The sequence below is a fragment of the Mirounga leonina genome, unplaced genomic scaffold (genome assembly GCF_011800145.1).
Source record: "Mirounga leonina isolate KUSES-001 unplaced genomic scaffold, KU_Mleo_1.0 Mir_127, whole genome shotgun sequence".
Classification (NCBI taxonomy): domain Eukaryota; kingdom Metazoa; phylum Chordata; class Mammalia; order Carnivora; family Phocidae; genus Mirounga; species Mirounga leonina.
Genome location: NW_023270316.1, coordinates 72,758,065 through 72,779,271, shown reverse-complemented (window position 1 = coordinate 72,779,271; position 21,207 = coordinate 72,758,065). Strand labels below are relative to the sequence as shown.

Here is a 21,207-nt window from a genome sequence, read left to right as displayed (position 1 = left end):
AAGGAAATGTATATATATTTTTAGTTAAATGAATGGTATGGTAAGAGGTAGAGGTTTTAACAGCTTGGAATAATTGGGCAGTGCATTCTAGAGACAGGTGAAGAGGAAAACATGTTTATGATTACCTAAGAGACAGGATGCTAGGCACTTTGCATAGGTTGCTTCACTTGAGTTCCTACCACAACCCTGTGAGAGATGGTATTGCCTTCTTTTTCAGATGAAAAAATGAAACTTAGATTGTTTGCTCAAGGTCCTACAGCCAGTGAGTGGCAAAAGTAGGATTGGAACTCAGTGTCTCTAATTTCAAGTATTTTTTTCTTTTCCACCATATATCTGGGTCTTGAAGAACATAGAGGGGTGTGTGTATGTGTGTGTGTGTGTGTAGGTATAGGAATTTGGGTGTCTGTGTGTGTGTGTGTGTGTGCATGTAGGTATAGGAATTGATGGTACTCCATATTGTAAAGTGTAGACTTTCAAAGTATAGTGAGTATATCATTTTGACTGGAGGAGGGAGTTCAGTAATGTTACGATTATTATAAAGATCTTTTTATAATAGATGTGTATGTGTATATCTATCTATTTTTTAAACTTTGATTACACTATAATCTTTGGTCTTTTGGAAATATCTGTGTATTCATTTTCCCCCCTGATGGATACCCAGTTGTTTTAAGTCTATTTATTGAATAATTCCTTTTTTCTCCACTGATTTTATAAAACAGCTTTATTGAATACAATTTACATGCTATAATCACCCTTTGTAAGTGTGTACAGTTCAGTTTTAGTAGATTATATTATAGGGTTGTGCAACCATCAGGATTCTTACAAGATACTGTTTTATTGTTTTTTCATAATTTTTCATTGAAGTTTGCAGAGTAGATGGTATAAATTTCATTTTACAAGTAATGGTATAATCTACATTTTATAAGCATTTTGCCCAAAACTTTGTGGCTAGTAAGTGGCAAAACTGAGACTCAAACCTAGTACCTTTGGGAAATGATGGATTGAGAACAGATCGTTGAGGGCTTTTTAATGTCAGACTGAGAAGTTTGGATTTTATCACATAGGGTAAGCATTGCTAGCATCTTGTCTATGATGCCCTCTTTGGCAGAGGAAAACCACTCAGTATTTTCAGAGGTCACTTTTTGTAGTGTGTTCTATGGAATTCTATGGGCCCAGCACGCTTCCGCTGCGCCACTCTGCTGTTCTTTGGAATTCTAGACCCTCAAGGTGCTCCATGTAGAAAGGGTTCTTTAGGTACATTTGGGAAGTACTCTATCTCCTTTTTGAGTTGTCACAGTTCACATTGTAGACACAGGCTCTGAGAAATTGTGTAGTGAAGAAATTGGGTTTACTTTTACTTTTCCAAATTTACTTGACTTCAGAATTCCCTTTGGGTAACATTGGTTTATTCTGATGTTTTTGGAAAGTTAAACCTGTTTCATCAAGAGGGGACAAGACTGAAGAAGAAGGAGAACATTTATTTAGTTAAGTTGTGAGGATGGGTTTTTGTTTTTTTTAAAGTGGGTTATCATCATACACATTTATATGGTAACTGTTGACAGATGTATAAGTTCTGATTCTTTAGGTACCGTAAGATCCTTTGGTTCAAAGTTTGAATGCCTCATTATCATTTTAAAAATACAGGCTTGAAATTTCATCTTTTGATTCTAATTCCCTCTCTGAAAAACTGGAAGGCAGTTGCATGCAATCGAGAGATTGCCATTACATCCCAGTTCTGTCACTTACTAGCTTTGGGACATGGGGCAAGCTTTCTCATCTCCCTAAATCATTTAGTTTGCTTAACTGCACAATAAAAGTAATACCAGCCTTGCCACAGTTGTCATTCAGACTGAGGTTCATATCTACACAGTGATTGTTGAATTGCTTATTATTCTGTACAGATTCAAGTTATAATAATAGAGATGATAATAGAGCTTTCATAGAAATAGTAAGCTTTACTTATAGTGGAGTGCAAACTATTATTCCATAGAGATGGTGTAAAGTTTACTTAAAGTGGATTGCAAAAATAGGGGGTTGAAGTAGTGAAAAGTTCTTAATTATCTAGTCTTGGTAATTAAATTCTCTAAGGTGTCTTATGCTTATGTAATTTAAACTTTAAAAGTACTCTACACACCTTTTCTGTTTGTGCATCTCATAAGGTAGGTAGGATATGGGTCTATTCTTAGTAACTTAAAAAAAATTAGTATCTTCATGATCTATACAGAATAGAATAGTGTATCATAGGTTAGTGATTTTCTTAACTACTCTTGGAAGTATCAAATCCCATTCTCTTCTTTCCAAAATAGGAAAAGTTAAGTGTAAGTATATATGTGGAATTTTTTTTCTCCGCTTTATTGAGATATTGACATATAGCATCTGTAAGTTTAAGGTGTACAACGTGATGATGTGATACAAGTATATACTGCAAAATGATTACCACATGGGATAGTCAACACCTCCATCCCTTCACATAGTTACAATTTTTTTTTTTGTGGTGAGAACTTTTAAACTACTCTTCTAACAGTTTTTAAGTATATAATACAGTTTTGTTCATTATAGTCACCATGATATACATTAGATCCCCAGAACTTACTCATCTTAGAAGTGGAAGTTTGACCGACATCTCCCCATTTCTCCCACTTCCCAGTCCCTGGCAACCACTGTTCTGTTCTATTTCTTTGAGTTTGGCTCTTTTATATTCCACATAAGTCAGAACATACACTGTGTCTTTCTCTGACTTATTTCATTTAGCATAATGCCCTCAAGGTCTATCCATGATGTCAAAAATGTCGGGATTTCCTTCTTTTTTATGGCTTAGTAATAGTTCATTTTGTGTGTGTGTGTGTATGAATACATACACATATACATATGTATATACCACATTTTACACATATATATTATCTATATAGATATCACATTTTCATTAACCATTCATCTGTCAATGGACACGTAGGTTGTTTCCATGTCTTGGAGTAATGCTGCAGTGAACATGGGGGTGCAGAAATTTCTTCAAGATCGTGATTCCATTTCCTTGTATATATACAAAGTAGTAATCCTGTCTTATCTACAGGGGATACAGTAGGCCTCTTATATGCAGGGGATACAGTCCAGTACCCCCAGTGGGTGTTTGAAATTACAGATAGTATGAATCTTATATATACTATACTTCTTCGTATATATACATACATACCTATACTAAAGTTTAATTTATAAATTAGGCACAGTAAGAGATTAAGAACAATAATAAATTACGACAGTTATATCAATATATTGTGATAAAAGTTATGTGAATGTGGTTTCTCTCCCTTTCAGAATATCTTATTGTACTGTTACCCTTCTTGTGATGATGTGAGTTGGCAAAATGCCTACATGATCAAATGAAGTAGGGTGAATGATGTAGGCATTGTGACATGGTGTTAGGTTACCACTGGCCTTATGATGATATGTCAGGAGGATCATCTGCTTCCATGTGGTTGACTGAGGTTGACCATGGGTGACTATGGAAAGCGAAACCTTGGAGAAGGCGGGGGGAGGGGGGAACTACCTTACCCAGAAGTAAGATTGCTGAATCATTTGTTCTGTTTTTAATTTTTGAGGGACCTCCATACTGTTTTCAGTAGTCGCTGCCCCAGTTTACATTCCCACTGACAGTGGTCAAGGATTCTCTTTTCTCCATGGCTTCGCCAAAACTTGTTACCTCTTATCTTTTGATAATAGCCATTCTAACAGGTGTAAGGGGATATTTCACTATGGTTTTAATTTGTATTTTCTTGATGATTTGTGATATCAGGCATCTTTTCATGTGGCTGGTGGTCATCTGTGTGTCTTCTTTGGAAAAATGTCTATTCAAGTCCTTTGCTTATTTTTTAATTGGATATTTTTGGAGGGCTATTGAGTTCTAGGAATTCCTTATACATTTTGGATATTAACCCTTTATCAGAGAGATGGCTTGCAAATATTTTCTGTTGTTTCATAGATTGCCTTTTTATTGTGCTGATTGTTTCTTTTGCTCTGTAGATACTTTTTCATTTGATATAGTCCTACATGTTTATTTTTGCTTTTGTTGCTTGTGCTTTTGGTGTCTCATTAAAAAAATTCTTACCAAGACCAATGTCAAGTAGCTCTTCCCTATGTTTTCTTCCAATCGTTTACAGTTTGGGTCTTTATGTGGAATGTTTAATTTTTTAACCCTAATTACTGGCCATGTTTAACTCTCTCCCTTCCTCCCTCTTTTTTTTTTTTTTTGTTAAGCCCAGTCAGTTTTTTCTTTGTTAGGGAGCATAAAGTTTCTCCCGTCAAAATTGTGTATTCTAAAGGAATGTAAACCAATTTTAATATAGTGAGACTCAATCACTACCAGAAATTTGGTAATAAATTAGGGCAAACTATATTTCTAAATGATAAAGTATTATAAAGGATGGGATGTTTATAAGATTGTTTTATTGTCCTCTGACAGTTTAATATTCATTTGTTTTGCAAGTATTTTGTTATGCTTAGGTGCTTATTTTTAGTCCAGTGGATCTTGCTTAAAATCTACTAAGGTAAGACATTGACCATAGATACTTAAATTCTGGCAAGTTCAATAATAGTTTTATTGTATTAGCTTCTATAACATAGGAAGAAAAGAGAAAATTGGATTTAAAATTTTAAAAAATTGAAATAAAAATGCTATATTAAAAATAATTTGACTCTGGAATTGTACTCTTATTTTTGAAAGCCATTTTATTTTATTAGGAAGAGATGCTATAAGGGTTTTGGTGGAATATAGGAACTTCTCCCCTTATGGATTTCTCTGTCGTCATAAAATAACGTTATAAAAATAACTATACATTATAGAAAAGTAATACGAGAAAAGACTAATCTCTCCCATTCAATCAACCAAATAACACGAGATTAAAATTTTGGTGTGTGTGTGTATATATATATGTATATATATATACAGTCTTATAATCTGTGTGTGTATATATGTAAGCACACTAATTATACTATAAATAAAAATGCATTCCCTTTTCATTTCACATTGTAAACAGTTATGATACATACCATTATTTATTAACCTTATTTTCTACAACCTTTTATTATGGAAAATTTTAAACTTTGATAAAAGTAGAGAGGAGAATATAATAATCCCCTATCACTCAGCTTTAACAAGGACCAGCATTTTGCCAGTTTTATTTTGTCTCTCTTCCCAGTTTTTGATTTGCTAGAGTATTAATAAATCCCAGACATTAATTATTACGATTTGTTTTTTTAAAGTGGGTTATCATCATACACATTTATATGGTAACTGTTGACAGATGTATAAGTTCTGATTCTTTAGGTGCTGTAAGATCCTTTAGTTCAAAGTTTGAATGCCTCATTATCATTTTAAAAGTACACATACCATTATAAATAATCTTTTTGTAATTATAAAAGGAATACATTTTAATTGTGGACATTTTGTGAAATAAATCTTAAAAATAGAGACTAAAAATTACCTCAGATTGCTTTCCAAGGAATCCCTATGTATTAGTCTGGGCCACTAGAATAAAATTCCACAGAGTGGATGTTTTATATACAACAGAAATGTGTTTCTCACTATTCTGGAGGCTGGGAAGTCCAGGATCATAGCACTGGTAGATTTTGTGTGGTGGTTGGTGAGAACCTACTTCCTGGTTCATAAATGGGTACCTTGTGTTTTCACATGGTTGAAGGGGCTGGGGATCTCTGTAGGTGTCTTTTATAGTATTAATCTCATTCCTGAGGGCTCCACTCCCGTGACCTAAACACCTCCCAAAGGCCCTGCCTCCTTTACCATTATCTTTGGGGGTTAGGATTTCAACATAGGAATTTTGTGGTTATACAGAAATTCAGATCATAGCACCCTATATTCAGCCATCAGCATTTTGTTTAGTTTTCTACTTAGTTGGGGGTTGGAGTGGTTTCAGTGGTTCTCAGAGGCTATGCCTAGAAGAGGACAGTCTATTTTGAGCTTAGCTGATTTGTAAAACATACAACTTTGTACTTAACTGGCAGCTTGGAAAATAGCAGCATTCCAAGTAGTTACAGAGAGGTAGCATCTACAACAGATTGTCCATTACTTTGTTGATATATCATGGATTGTCCTACTAGTTATAATCATTCTGTATTCACCTATCCCAAAGTCAACAGCTTATCTGTATTCCTGAACTCTATCTCATTGCTACATATGCAGAATAGTTTTTACTGAATTATGAGTTAATGTGATACTGCTGGTCTGTTTCATAAGATAGGTTAAGAGTTTAACAGAATTTCTCAGTACTGAGAAACTTAAATCTGTTTCTTTTATGAAGGTTCACAGGAGAAATTGCAGTGTTTTATATTCTGTCTTCTTGCAAAGATAAAGGAAGAAAATGATGAGAAAAAGAAATGACAAGTGTGGTTTGTTTTTTCATGTTATGCTTGGTGGTGCTTACGTGACTAATATAAAATAAATTACTTTATCTGTGGGAAAGAAATCAGTCAGCTTGAGCATTGATGAACAGATTTTTAGAGCTGAGCCAATTTTATTTGGTCCTGCCTTTTGTTATGAGCAGATAAATAAAAATAAGTGTGACAGAGATTTGAGACTTTAAAATTTATTTAGAGATACAGAAACTATATCAATATTTTGTGCTTTTAAATAATTAAAATATTTGAATTTTCCTTATTTTTCAGTTCCTGGAATAGATGGAGGTGCTTTAACTGATACGAGTCTCACAGATTCTTATTTCAGCACCAGCTTTATTGGAGTCAATGGATTTGGAAGCCCAGTGGAAACAAAGTATCCCTTGATGCAGGTATCTTTAGTATGAATTTATATGACGCTAAACAGTGAAGTTTATTCCAGTGGTGGGGGATGTCTAGAGTCTTCATTTATTCCTAAATGTGTTGAGTAGGAGATAAGGTTTTAGGAATTGATAAGGTTAGGTGGGATACGGTTGGATTCAGGGTGAGCTTTCAAGGGTGAAGGTGGGGTGGGATGGCATTGGAGTGTGTAGAGGATAGATGGAAAGAGACTAATTTCACTCCTCTGTGTGTTTTGTGGCTATGGAGTGAAGGTCTTTCAGGATCAGAGACTAGAGGCTATGGAGTATAAGAAAGCATGGAACATGTTTAGAGAACAGAGAATAGCCTGATTTTATGGAATCTATAAGGTATATGAGTAGTAATACGCATTAGGAGAGGATGTTAGAAAGCATTCATTGACTTTATATATAGTCACTTCACATCTTCTGAGATGGATATTGGAATTTATATTTTATAGACAAGAGACTTAATAGTTACTTATGTTGCCCAATCTAATAAGTTATGGAAGTGCAATTCAGGATAGGTGTGCAACTTTGGTTTTAAATATCTGACTAGTGAGTTAAATTTTCATTTGATGTGTTATAGAGAGTATTTGGATATTTTTGCATGAATTATTGTAATCCATGTAGTGACATTTATAGGAAGATTAGAGTGTCAGTAATACGAGAAGTGGATTAGAGGGGAAGAAGCAAAGAGAATCTGAATTGGTTGAATATTCTTAATTCTGTATTTCTCAGTGATATTATGTGTATCTATTTTGTTTTTCAGAGAATGACTAATAGTAGCAGCTCCCCCAGCCTTCTAAATGACAGTGCCAAGCCATATGCAGGCCATGGTAAGACTTGGTCCCTCTTTCTTTTTCTGACTCTAAAAATAATATGTTCATTGTAGAAATCTTGAAAATTATAAATGGGTATAAGGAAGAGAATAAGAATGATCTATTGTTTTCACTCCAAATAAATATTATTTGGATTCCGTATAATTCCAAATAATGGTTATGTCTGAGTGTGAATATATATACATATGTATACATAAATGATATGTAGTAATATTTAGCTAAGTATATACATGATACTTAAGATTGCATTAGATGTACTTCTAAATTATATTATGACTGTTTCTTGATCATTATAAATTGAATTCTATTATTTCCATAATTTACTAAACTATTTTTTTAAAACTTTTTTTAAAGTATACACTCTAATATTGGACTATATGTATGAATCTATTCATATTTTGAGTTATGCTTTTGGAAACATTCTTAGACATGGAATTACTGTTTTAAAGATTATGGTCATTTTTAAGGCTTTTGATACGGAATTTCCAAGTATCTTTCTGTATCCTATTTTAAAAACAAATGTTCAAGAATGGTTTCTTAAAAATATGTAATAATGGAGTGTTAATACTCTGCATCAGTAAAATGCTAACAATTATTATTAATGGTGAGAATAGGAATTTGCATGTTGATTATTTTCTGAGATAGGCATTTTATGTGTGTGTATCAAATTTCTATCAATAATTGGGTATTTCACCTTTTTTTGCTGTAGGAAAAAAGAAACATTTATGTTGAATAAAATTATTAGAAACTAATTAGTAGTGTAATGTTTTTAGCATTCCCATAGAGTTTATATGTTGACTTTTAAATGCTATCAAAAGTAGAATAAAGGGTGAATAATATGACCTATTTTTATAAGTGCCTTGAGTGTATAAATTACATAAAAATATTTTACATCTTGTTATTTTATTAGCTTCTCTTTCTTTGCATTGTTAAATTGTTGTTAATTCTAATGAAGGACCAGACTATGAAAATTCAGGCAGACAAAGCTGGAGAAATTAAGCAGCAGTCTATATTGAATTATGAAGAGATTTAAGGTTCCTTTAAATGAGAACATTTACTATGGTTTTAAGAATTTTATAGTTAATTTAATGAGAAACTTAAGATTAACTGAGCTCAGAATTGAAGATAAAGTATTTCCATGTATATCATGCACACCTTTTCAGAAGCTCTTCTGATTTATTAAATGAAAAACAATTTAGAGTTACACTTGTTTGTAATTTCTGGCCATAGAGTAATAGAACTTTGAAACTATAAAATCTTTGAATTCATGTTTGTGTTTTGAAACATGTAATATTTCCATCTTTAAAAACTTAATTTACCTATATTTTTAATAAGAATATAAAATATCTGGTGATAAACTTAAAAGGATGGAATATTCTCTAGAGTAGATGGCTTTAAGGCCTTGCCTAAGTGTTAAAATCCAAGTCCAGTCACTTGGAATATGGTTTACTGTCCTTCCCACCTCACTGCCCCTTATAATTTTTCTCATGATTTGGTCTCAAGCATGCAAACATTTACTACAGGTAGACTTCCTTCCTTCCTAAACACATTACTAATAGCATGGTTAAGAGTCCTCTTTTCTTTTTTTCTGTTTGATTTTTCTTTTGGTTCTAAGCAAACAGATACACCCTAATCCATATAGCTTCTGATTAAATGTGTACTGAGTATTGGCTGAAAGAAGTATTCTCTAATTTGTGTTTTAGTCACTTAGAAAGTATTATGAACATCCACTGTATGTGAGGCATTGAGTTTGACTGTTACTATGGTGTACGATTTTTATTACTGTTATAAGCATTGTCAAATTAAACATTTATTAGATTTGTGGGTTACTTGAGTTGTCTGTGTGGAAACTTATGTAACTTACCTTCCAGATCCTCTAACTTCACCTGCTTCATCCTTGTTTAATGATTTTGGTGCCCTCAACATCTCTCAGAGAAGAAAGGTAGGTGAAGTTGAAACTTATGTGAGACTAAAGGGAATATAGAGGTGATACTGGGGTTATCACCTATATAATGGTCAATATTCTCTTAAGTTGGGGGGGTCCTTTTATAGACTGATATTTTTCTTGCTTTTGTTTGACCTTTTCCTTGTTACATATTTCATATATGTAGAATTTTATTTGTCTCTGTGCATGAAATAGAGATTTTTTTTTGTGAAGGGATGAAATCCTTCTTTTGCTCATTTTATTTTAATGTATTCTGTTTTCAAGAAAACATCTAATTTAATGTTGTAGTTGCTGTTAATGTGACCCTTTACAGGCACATTAATCATGTTTTAACTTTATTTTTTGACTGCTTTGTCTAAATTTCAAAGATTTCTCCCCTAATTTAAACACCTCATTACAAGGCGACCTTAAAAATCTTCAACTTTTCATAATTGGTTCTACCTGTTTGAAAACAGTTTAAAATCTCTTGTTGTTAGAAATTTAATTTTATTTGGAATTGAGGTTGATAGGCCTTGCATAGATTTTGAAGTTTTTTATAGGGACTTAGTTCTATGACAAGGAGAAATGAAATTCTATTATAGTTTGATGCCTTTGAATCTTAATGAGAATCATTACATTAATAGTAATAATAATCTAGAGAAGGTAGTAGTTTTGATAAGGATCAATAGCCCCTAAAGATGTTCAGGAGGTTGTAAATCTTGGTGGAAATTACTACAGTGTTATAACCAATTTCAGTTTCCTGAGTAATGGAAGAAAGACCCCCCCATATAAAGAATATTAATTTTAGGAAACTGATACAAGTTTAAGATGCTTTTAGGAAGTTATCTGATCAGAGGGTAGTATAAAATGAAATTCAAGAAGCCTAGATATTCTCAAGAATTATGGGGTCAGGTATAAATGACATCAGTACCTTAGGTACCTAGTATTATCTCCATTTTGAAACAGATCAGATCAAGGAGGTAATTACAGAATGCTTTTAATGATAAATGAAAATGTGTGGGCTTGATTTTATAGACTTCCTTATGGGCTATCATTAAGAACACATTTACTCTTGCTTTACATGCTATTCTCATAAATTGGAATATGTAGTTTCTGAATCCTTATAGTAGAAGTGGAAAAGAATTGGACACAGGCTGACTCATTGGCAGTAGTGAGAAGTGACAATAGGCAAAAGCCCATCAATATGGAAGGAAACTGAAATGCTGAAAAGCAGATACAAGCTAGAAATCAAATTATCTGGAGCTATTTGGTGTAAGGAAAAATACAAAGCCCTTAAGTAGTTTTAGGGGTCCCCTTAATGTCTTTTTCACATTTTTAATAATCAGTTAATTGTGTTAAGTCCCATTTCCGATACATGAGTAGAAAGTAAGACTAGAATGGCAGATAAACACTTAAAAAGTGTTCCTAATATGAGGGTTAAGTGGACTGTACCTTAAAGTTGAAATATATGATTTAGAACTACTCAAATTTGTTTTTGAGAAAATAGTAAAAATCTCTGGAGATTGGAAAAAGGAGGATATATAGTGCCTGTTCTTTTAAAATTCATTTTAGTAAAGAAAGTAGTAAAAGGAAATGTTATTACCAGTGTGACCTCAGTATTTGGAATGGAAGCAGATTAATGTGGTAAAATGAGCACTGTGTTGGAACTTTTGAGGTCCTGGATCTCTAGCTTTGTGACCTTGAGCCAACTTCCTAGGCTGTAATCTTTACATCCATGAAATGATGAACATGGCCTGGATAATTGCTGTGTTGTCTTTCAACTTTAAAATTCAGTATCTCTCTAAACTGAAAGGACCTATGTGTTAGTCTCTACTTAGAAATTTGGGGTTCACGTAGTATATCTTTGAAGGACCATATTTTCTTGTCATTTACATTTAAAATAATATGAAGGGACGTAAGAGATTTTTTTTTCCAGTAGTGGACTATATAGTTAGGAATCTATGTTGGGACAGGTTGCGTATGTTTTAAAATTGTTAATGGTTGAATTGAGGTTTAAAATTTATTTGTGTTAGAAAAACTCTTAGCATAAGAGTGTTGCATGCTACATGTTGGGAATTGAAGGCATATGTAGACTTTCTTTTATTGTAGTAATTCTTAAAGTCTGTTTAATGAAGCAATTTTAGTGGAAGTAACTCAAATTTAGGTAAATATAATTCTCGGTTGATCTAAGCAGGCTGTCATGATTACTCAGACATTTTATTTCATAATGATATTGGAGAACAGATATTTAGGCCATACCTACTACTGTATCATAGCTAAATTATTTTCTGGAAATCTCATTCGGGCCAGTCCTTGGGCCAGGTATGCTGCATTTTGCCTGGTGAGTATGTGAATTATTGGGACCAGATTAGTCAACTGTTTTTACTGTAAGCAGACTTATTATGTACTATGTGGAAAATTGAAAAAGAGTATTGATGTTTTTACTGCTCCTCTGAAGTCTAGTTGAAGAGGCAATACATGAACCTACTTAGAGCATATTAATTAGTGGTAATTTAAATATCTGATGATTGCTAAATAGGAGCGAATTCTCTAGATGCAGAAGCGTTTATCGTGAAAAGATGTTTTGAGTTGGGGTTTTTTGAAGTTGAGGAATATGTTGAAGCAAGTACTCAATCAGAAGATACTGCTTGAATACAAGTAGAGAGTTAGGATCTTCAGCAAATTTTTAAATTCTATCATAGATGAGCGAAGAGACTATGACTGAGGGCCTTATATCTACAGGGACGGGTTGAAGTAAAATGTGGGGTGTGAAAAACAGTATTAAACAGGTTCATAGCCATTTGTCTCGGCTGCTTTATCGTTGTGAGGTGTGTGACAAACTTCCGGAAGAGTTGTATACTAAGAATATACGCATTCGGGCAGTACTGCTCATGTCCAGGGACTGGCGCTAGTCCCTGAAGTATTTGTGACCTGTCTATAGGGAGGTAAGTTAAAAAACTGAAAGTAAATTTTTAGAAACTTCTATAATAATTTGATACTGCAACATTCAAATATGTGCTCATTTTTCTAGTAACTCACTTTTACTTTATAAAATATACAGCTGTGATATTTAGGAAATTATTATTAAATCATCATGATATTTCACAACTGATATTTGAGAAGCACTGATTTTTTTTTTCTACATTAGATATATTTACTATTATAGATAGGGAAAGTAACCAGTGTTTGAAACTTTGTAAAATTACCATTGGCCAAGGGTGGCGGTGGAAGAAATTGAATTACAGCTGTGTACTCTGTGGGAGAGTTAAGTCTCCCAAAACACTGGAGACGGAGTTTTGGTGAAAATGAGACTAATATATTTGAGAGTAATACATGAGGAAACCTTAATAGCAAGATAGATGAAGCTGCGAACTGGCTTGACAGAAAAAGAGGGGAGAGTCACCCTGAATCACAAGTGTGATCTAGAGAACAGTACAGTTTTGGGTAAGAATCCTTTGGGAAGAAAGTATCTTTATAACAAAGTTAGATGTTGAAATACAGATATGCATAAATGAAGTGAATTAGTACTATGACATCTCACTAGGTATTCTTGCTAAGCTGTGAATTTTTATGCAGGGTGACCACAAATGATTGAAACAAGTCCTAAGCAGAGTGAGAAGCCCTCAAAATTTGTATTTGACATTATTGACTTCCCCTTGTGTATCTTTCTTAGCCTCTCTGCCCTCTTTTTTAAGCCATCAAGAGTCCTTTTCTTTTCAGCCTCCGCCCCCTCCCCCCCCCCCCCATTAAAGCAAAAAAGGCTCTGGTGCCTGTAATTTATACTTCTTGTTTTAGTTGTACTTGACGAAGATGTTTCAATCAATATGCAGCTTTACCTGGACGTTTGCACTTTATTTCTAGTATTGGGATAACATATTTTCACTTCTGTAAATTTTTAAGGTTTTAATAACAAGTTAAAGTCTTTGGGCTTAGGGGACAAAGATTTGTGATGTATCCTGTTTATTTCTTCTGTTCTTGATTTTAGAACTGTTAGGATGAAGGAAGTGGGATCAGAAGGGGTTTGGCTTATTTGCTGGTGGTTTATTTGTGAGGAGATGTAGGTTTTGGAGGTCCAGCTCTGGATTGTTCTGCTTGAGGTCAGAGTTCACTAGTAATACTTTCGCTGCTTCCTTCCATGTTTTATCTTAGTTTGGAACCTCCTTCCCACTGTTTTCTACCTCAAGAGTATACATTCCTCTTTCAGCCATCTTTATTACAAAATTTACTGGTGATATATATTGTATGTTTTCTCATTAATTTGACTTTTAAATTTTTTCTTGTAACATTTCTGTTCTCATGTCTTCAAAAGATGACTTCTACACTGTTCCTATTCTCAGGAACAAAATATGGAGTAACAAGGAAACGAGAGTATTTATGGTAGGGTTCTTTTATGGAGAAGGCTAAAGTAAATTTGGAGAAATTAATAGAATTATGGCAGAGACAATTTGGAATGTAAATCCTTCCTTAATGCTTTTGATGGTTAGGTTTATTTTGGAATATCAAGTCAAGTATTGATCTCAGGAAAAATAAAAAATGAGAAAATGGAGAAGATAGTGAAAAATAACTGAAATCTTAATGGAAGTTGCAATATAAAAGTTGACTTGTAAAACCACGGTTTTTAAACTTTTTGTATATGTTCTCAAATACTGTTTTACTTAGTGTTTAGATTTGTAGGTCAGCCACATCAGTATCATTTACCTATGAGTATTGTGCAAGTCATGTTTCTATGGAAAATTGTGTTTAGAATTACAAATTAAACAGAGCTATTCTCTTTTACTGGAGTAGACTAAACCTCCATTCATCTCCACTTGCCGTGCTGTGGGAATGTGTCCTCTCCCAACTTAAGCCAGATGTAGTGAGGTTGTAGATTTAGAGATAACATATGGGTCCATATGGGAATTGGTTGAGTTGTTGGAGTCCAGGTTCCTCTAGGCAGGGAAGCACCCATGGTTACTGTTTATAACTTGCTCATAGCCTCTTGGTGAATTTTTACTTCTCTCAAAGATCCAACACTAGGTATTGAAAATGGGTAAAGTTACAGGGTTTGGAGTTGGATGCCAGGCAGTCTGAATTGAGTCTCAGTTTCTTCACTGATTATCATTGTGTCTTTAAGCTCAGTTAAACCTTTCTCTTTCTTCGTTCACAAGATGAGAATAATAATAATACCTTGTGCCTACCGTGTGGAGTTGTTATGAGGACTAAATGAAATATATTTCCTGGCATGGAAGTGCCCAGTAAATGGTAGTTCTCATTGTAGTAAAACATGGTATTAGCCAAACCTTTCTAGCCTTGTTTGGGAATTGTTAACTGTTGTTAAATAAATATCTGTTGCCACTCACTCTGGATCAGGCTGTGTTATAATTGTCAACTGGAGAAGTGGTTCTCCTACAGCTGCTCTGAGGATGTGTCTTTTCTTTGAGGTGTTCAGGTCTCTTCTCCTCCCACGTTTCTTTTTTGCCTTCTCTCCACATAGCTGTTAGCTTCTCAAACACATGCTTCAAATTTGGTGAAAAGCTATCTGGGGACTTCTCACGATGTATTGGCAGACAGAAAGAAACTTGATTTTATTTATATTGATAATGATTTTCTGTATCTGTTCCAGGTAATATAGTAAACTTAAATAATTCTTTCATAAATTAATGTTTTAATCACCCCAGCAGGTCTTTGAGAGTGATTATTTTTCTCATTTTACAGAACTGGGAAATGGAAGTTTTGGGAGATCAAGTAATTTATCTAGAATGGATATAGATAATTATTTACATTTCAGAGAAAACAAAAAGCCTTTAGGACAATATGAAAGATAAAATGAGTCTTAGGTAAGGTGAAAAATAGGTAGTGGAAAGAAAGGCTACTGGTAATATGTGGGGGGGGGGAGGACATAAAACATTGACCTTATGCCTGTTTCTTTTTCCGTTTATGTGATTATCTCAGTAAAAATTTCCATAAACACAATTTCAAGGGAAAGAATATACAATTAAACTTCTGATATTTGACAGATAGCCTTTTAGAAATGTTGCACATGTTTATATTCCTACTCACAGATGCTGGTTTTCCTAGAGCCTTGAAAACACAGAGATGTGAAAGTATTTCGTATCTTTGTCATTGTATAAGGCAAAAATCCCCCTTACTGTTTAAATTTGATTTCTGGTGCTGTTGAACTTCTCATTTATGTGAATTGGCTATTGGTGTTTCTTCATTGTCCTTTGCTCATTTTTCTATTTGGCTATTCTTTTTAAATTCATTGTAAGCTCTGTGTGTGTTAGAGATTTAAACCTCTCCTATCGGATGTTTCAATCCCTCTCCCCATTTTATTTTTGGTCTTCAGTTTCGCAACTGATTTATGCTGTCACTTTTGAAACGTCACACTTACTCTGATGATCTCTTATTAAGTACATTTAAAAATAACAAAATATTAAGCTCATTTTGTTAAAATAACGTGGTAATTCTCTATTTGCCAAGTCAGTGATTTTAAATTGAAGGAACTGTCAATGTTTTCATGTAATTTTAATCTACTGTCATTTTTATTGCTAATGATCTATAGTAATTAACTTCCCTTAGTAAATGGATATGTTCTCAACCTTCTCTGCATTTTAATTGTCAGATTTAAATGTTACATTCTTTCTATTGCTTTTACCTCCAGTCTTGATCTATTCTTTTCTTTGAAATGCTGTGCAAGTAACATTAGATTCAAACTTGTTTAGAAATATGTTAGTTCCTATAGAAAGGGCTCAAGTTTGAAGGAGTTAAGTTTGTTTTCCTGCTAAATAAATCCAACCCTCCCGGTTGGATTTCCAAGATTGTGTTGAGATAAAGATATGCTTTGGTAAGAACAGATTAAATTTTGTTGTAACAAATCAGCAGTTCAACCATGTACTACTTTGTGCATTTTAGTTTAATTGGTACTTTGTGTGCTGTCATCCCTTGGCTTTTGTTGAGTCAAGAAAGAATCTTCAAATTTATGATTGTAAGGAAATTTTGTTCTATTGACTGATTATAAAAGATCTCATGGCAGATTTTTGTTTTAGAGGTCTTTTTTTTTTTTTAGAGGTTTATGGTGGTTTGGTGTTTGATACTTGACCATATTTAAACATGTGAACGGAAACAATATGCTTTTTACATACAGTGTATAATACTGTTGGCTAAAGTCCTTACTTTGTTTTAGCTTTGGGCATTTGACTTACCTAATAATGACAGCTTATAAAACCATGGTGCTTTTGCTACTTGGCTTTAGGAACTAGCAGCTTACTCAGATTATGTGGTTGGCTTCTTTTTACTCTTCTCTGATCATTGTATTTACAAAGTGGAGTAGCTGATCTTAATAGCTTGGCATTATTGGTGGTTACCTCTATTTTCCTGCGAAGTAGGGGTCAGTAATGAATTAGTAAAGGTGAGTTTAGAATTCTCATCACAAACATGCTAGCCTAAGTTTTAGCTTAAATTTAACCCAAACTGTGTAATTTCCCAAACTCTTTAATTCCCACTATTTTTTTCCATGAACTTTGAAAATGGGGACAGGAACCTGCTTAATTTTATTTCTTTGAACGGGGGCTCTGTAGCTCTTATTTCTCATTGATCCCATCTGTGCCAGTTAGATTCAAAGAGATTGATTCATTTAGAAATTGGTATTTGGTCATTTTAGGATTAGCTAGACCAACTTAAGAGTGAAATATGTTAAGGAATGTTACAGAATATGGAACAGCTTTCTTCAGATTGGAGGCAGAATATCATAGTTAAGAGTACAAACTCCAGGGCCCAACGTTACATTAGTTGTGAGGTTATAGGCAAGTTATTTTAACTTCTAAGCCTCACTTTTCTCATCTGTAAAGTTGGCTCTGCAATTGTGCCAGTCTCACAGAATTATGACGATTAAATACCATAATGGGTATAAAGTGTTTGGCATAGTGCCCTGTGCTTATCAAGTGGTAGTTGTTCCAGTCTTCTACTGCTTATGATTCTGCAGTTTTAAAACATGTTTATCTTAGTTTCTGGATGTGTATGAGATTACTTTTGATTAACCACTACCTTATTTTAAGTTCAATTATAGTAGGGTATATTAGAGTATAGTAGAGTAATACCAAGTATATTATTTAGCAGATCTGAAGATCCTCTTACATTTCAAGATTAAGCAAGGGTACACATACAAATAAATAAAAAGGGAACCTTTTGCTAACAAGTGAATAGGCATTTTAGCATGATCTTTGGTTTTGATAAGGTACTGAAACACATGATAAAAACTTAAAATTATTAGTCGATTGTTTGTTGTGGAAATAACTTTCATGACTTAAAAAAAACACCTTTACTCACATTCACTTAAAATAACTTTGGCATGATATTTTATTTATCTACATTTTATATTCTAGTTCCATTCTAAAGCAAAAGAATAAAAGAAGTTGCAGTTTGGTGTTCTAGTTCTTTTGAAATTGAAAGAAGCTTAGCAAGAGTATTCCAGCTGATCTTGATTTTGTTGGAGTAGAACTCTGTTGTAATGTGGAGATCTTAAGGACAAAAGTAATGACTGCTTTGTAGGCTTTCTTAAATTTATGCAGATAATATCGGGGGACTGACTCATAGTAGAGCTTAAAATATGTTTGCATGTGTATGTAAATCCTTTTTTGCTTTATTTGATATAATTTAGATCAGTTTTTACTTAGCAGTATCCTCTGTTTTCATCCTGTCATCCTGTACATTGATTCCACAGATTAAAAGGTCTTTTTCATTTACAGATGTTTACCTGTCACTGAGTCTTAACAATGAGCCTGTTTTTCTATAGACTGACTTGCCTGTTGCATCCTACTCTTGTTTTTATTTGAACAGTGAAAACTTAAGGAACCTAATATGTTTTCACAAAAAGCCCACAATTAATGATAATGAATTGACAGGACAAAGTACAGTATAATCTTTGCAACTGACTTGCTCTGTTTTTGACTTTCTAAGTCTTTTACCTATGGAGAAAATGATTGGAGCCCACGCTACAGTGATTTGTAGGTCTGGATTTAATATTCTCAATTAATTAGGTGTAGGAGCCTTTAAGATCCAGGTAATAAATTAGGTAGAGGTATAGTTCCCTGTCTTGATGATTATATGAAAATTATTTTTTATTCAGTTCAGGGTCTGTTTTTCCCAGTGACTTTAGATTAACCACTGAATTAATGGAATTACAACCTCATATTTAGTTCTCGTAATTACCAGTGTGCTACAATACCAAGACATTTCATTAATTGAGGGAAGACCATTGTGAGCTAGAAGAGGTTATAAAAGAAATACAGGTTTATTTTCAAATAAATATGTAGTAGATTCTAGACCAGAGGTTTCTATTAGTGGATCTGAGACCGTCAGGAGTGGCAGGAGGTGGGTTGCTGAGTTATTACAGCAAAAGGTCGTGAATTAATGTAATTACTAAGCATTATCTGAAAAGAGATCATTCATACATATGTACCACTATTTTCTAAGTATATGAGGCTGTTGTGACTAATAAAATGCAAATCATCCAAAAATGTCATTCATAGTAACTTTAAATCATCATTCCTTGTTTTCAGAGTATAAAGGGTGAAAGCACAATTGTGTTTTTGATGTTCAGAAGGAGTTTTTAAAGTTCAGGGTAGTGGAAACTTTTTGTAGTAGGATAACAATTTGATTTCTAGTTTATTACTAATTAGATAATGACATATAACAACACATGGCTGGTAATAATGAAGCATTGTAGAAGCATTGTTAAAGCATTGTTGTTTTGCCGTTGTACCAAAAGAATTGTGCACTGAAAAATTGGTCTGTTACTTGGTAGCTTTAACTACATTTTCTATTACAAGCATGGTATTTATAGATTTTTCTTTGGCTTGAATGTGAAGTTTTAGAAGAGAATATATCTTAGCTTTGTATTTCTAGGAAGAAGGGCATAGAGCCTAATGCTGAAATGTTGAGTGAATGAATGTATAAAAAAATGTGTGTACATTTAGACTTTTGAACTCAAACAGTCCTAAAAATTAGCTTTTACTGTTCTTTATTTCGACATAGAGACTTAACTCAATTATAAGGAATGAAGGTGGATTTCCTTAGACCTAAACCATTGGAAATGGCTTTTATGAACCAGGGCAAGAAATTTTGAAGAGCCAGGGCTCTGGGGCTACACGAGTAATAGTCTTGAAGGTTCTAAGTATCTAGATCAAGCTTTAAGGATTTGGGATGTTGAACTATTGAACTTCTCTCTCTTTTTATTTCAGGGAGTGGCTTCAGTTTCTGTCTAGACCAGTAGTTTCTTATCTAGGTTTTTTCTATGACATTCTCTGGAACTTGACTACTCAAAGTGTGGTCACCAGATCAGCAGTACTAGCAGTCTTGGGAGGCTTTTAGAAATGCAGAGTCTCAGGCTTCACTCTAGGCCTACTGAATCAAAATCTTTATTTTAATAACATCCCCAGAAGATTCATAGGTTCACTATAGTTTGAATACAAAAGGATCCTTGAATACTTTTGTTCAGGCCTAACCTGTTTTTTTTTAGTGTCCAGTATAAAGGGTAAAACTGTTTTCAACTACTGTCTTATTGTACTGTTTATTTAGATTTTGTGAAGAATGATAAAAATTCACTCTTGTAGTACATCTTGAGACTTAATGTAAAAATTGTTTAACTAGAGTGGGGTGGGGAGAGATAGGGAGGAATTGTTTAGCCCTGCTGGATATTTTACTACAGGAACAAAAAGAGGTTGGGAATTTTGATGTACAATATTGACTTACTAGGAGGTGGGGTAGAAAAGCTGGTTATTTATCAATAGGACAGGACATTTACAAATGCTTCCATTCCATAAGTAGAATTCCATGGAGGGGCAAGGCTATCAAGAATGGAGGATCAACAAGGGGACATAACTGTTTTTTTTTTTTTTTTTAAAGATTTTATTTATTTATTTGACAGAGAGAGAGAGAGAGACAGCGAGAGAGGGAACACAAGCAGGGGGGGAGTGGGAGAGGGAGAAGAAGGCTTCCCGCCGAGCAGGGAGCCCAATATAAGGCTTGATCCCAGGACCCTGGGATCATGACCTGAGCCTAAGGCAGACGCTTAACAACTGAGCCACCCACGCGCCCCCCATAACTGTTTTTTTTTTTTAACTCTCACATTCTCAACATTGGTCTAGGAAAGGATACTGGAAGCTAAGGAAAAGGGAAGAGGGCTGTTGCTTTTGTTTGCTTTGGAGTAGAGGGGTTTGGATCTTACAGATCTCAGAATTTTAGGGTAATTACTTTAGGGGTTAGTAAACATTTTCCATAAAATTTTGTTTGTCCCTTTTATTTCTTCATCTTCTATTTGACTTCTCCGATTTCCTTAGCCCCCACTTTCAATCACCTATAGTTGTTATTAACCTAGCAGGTGTCTCCCCAACCCGGCTTTATTAGCTCTATTCCCATTTCAGTTCCCTTGAGTTCACATCCTTCACCTACACCAGTGATTCTCAAATGGGGCAGTTTTGTCCCCCCGGGACATTGAAGATATATTTGGTTGTCACATCTGGGACTGTGGTGCTACTAGCGTCTATAGGTTAAAGGCCAGGGATGCTGCCAAAACATCCTACAATGCACAGGACTGCCTCCACAACAAAGAATTATCGGAAGTCTGTAGTTCTGAGGTTGAGAAACTCTAACCTGGATTACT

At 34.0% G+C, this 21,207-nt stretch overlaps 1 protein-coding gene across 8 annotated transcripts in view; it reads left to right on the top strand.

The window, feature by feature from the left end:
* The window catches only part of PAN3 (poly(A) specific ribonuclease subunit PAN3), a 130,312-nt gene that overhangs the window by 13,209 nt on the left and 95,896 nt on the right, over positions 1-21,207 (top strand). For all 8 annotated transcript variants that reach the window (XM_035003629.1, XM_035003627.1, XM_035003631.1 and 5 more), the window contains exons 2-4: positions 6,676-6,797; positions 7,576-7,642; positions 9,517-9,587. In XM_035003629.1, the coding sequence (XP_034859520.1) occupies positions 6,676-6,797; positions 7,576-7,642; positions 9,517-9,587 (260 nt within the window). The remainder of the gene's footprint in view (positions 1-6,675; positions 6,798-7,575; positions 7,643-9,516; positions 9,588-21,207) is intronic.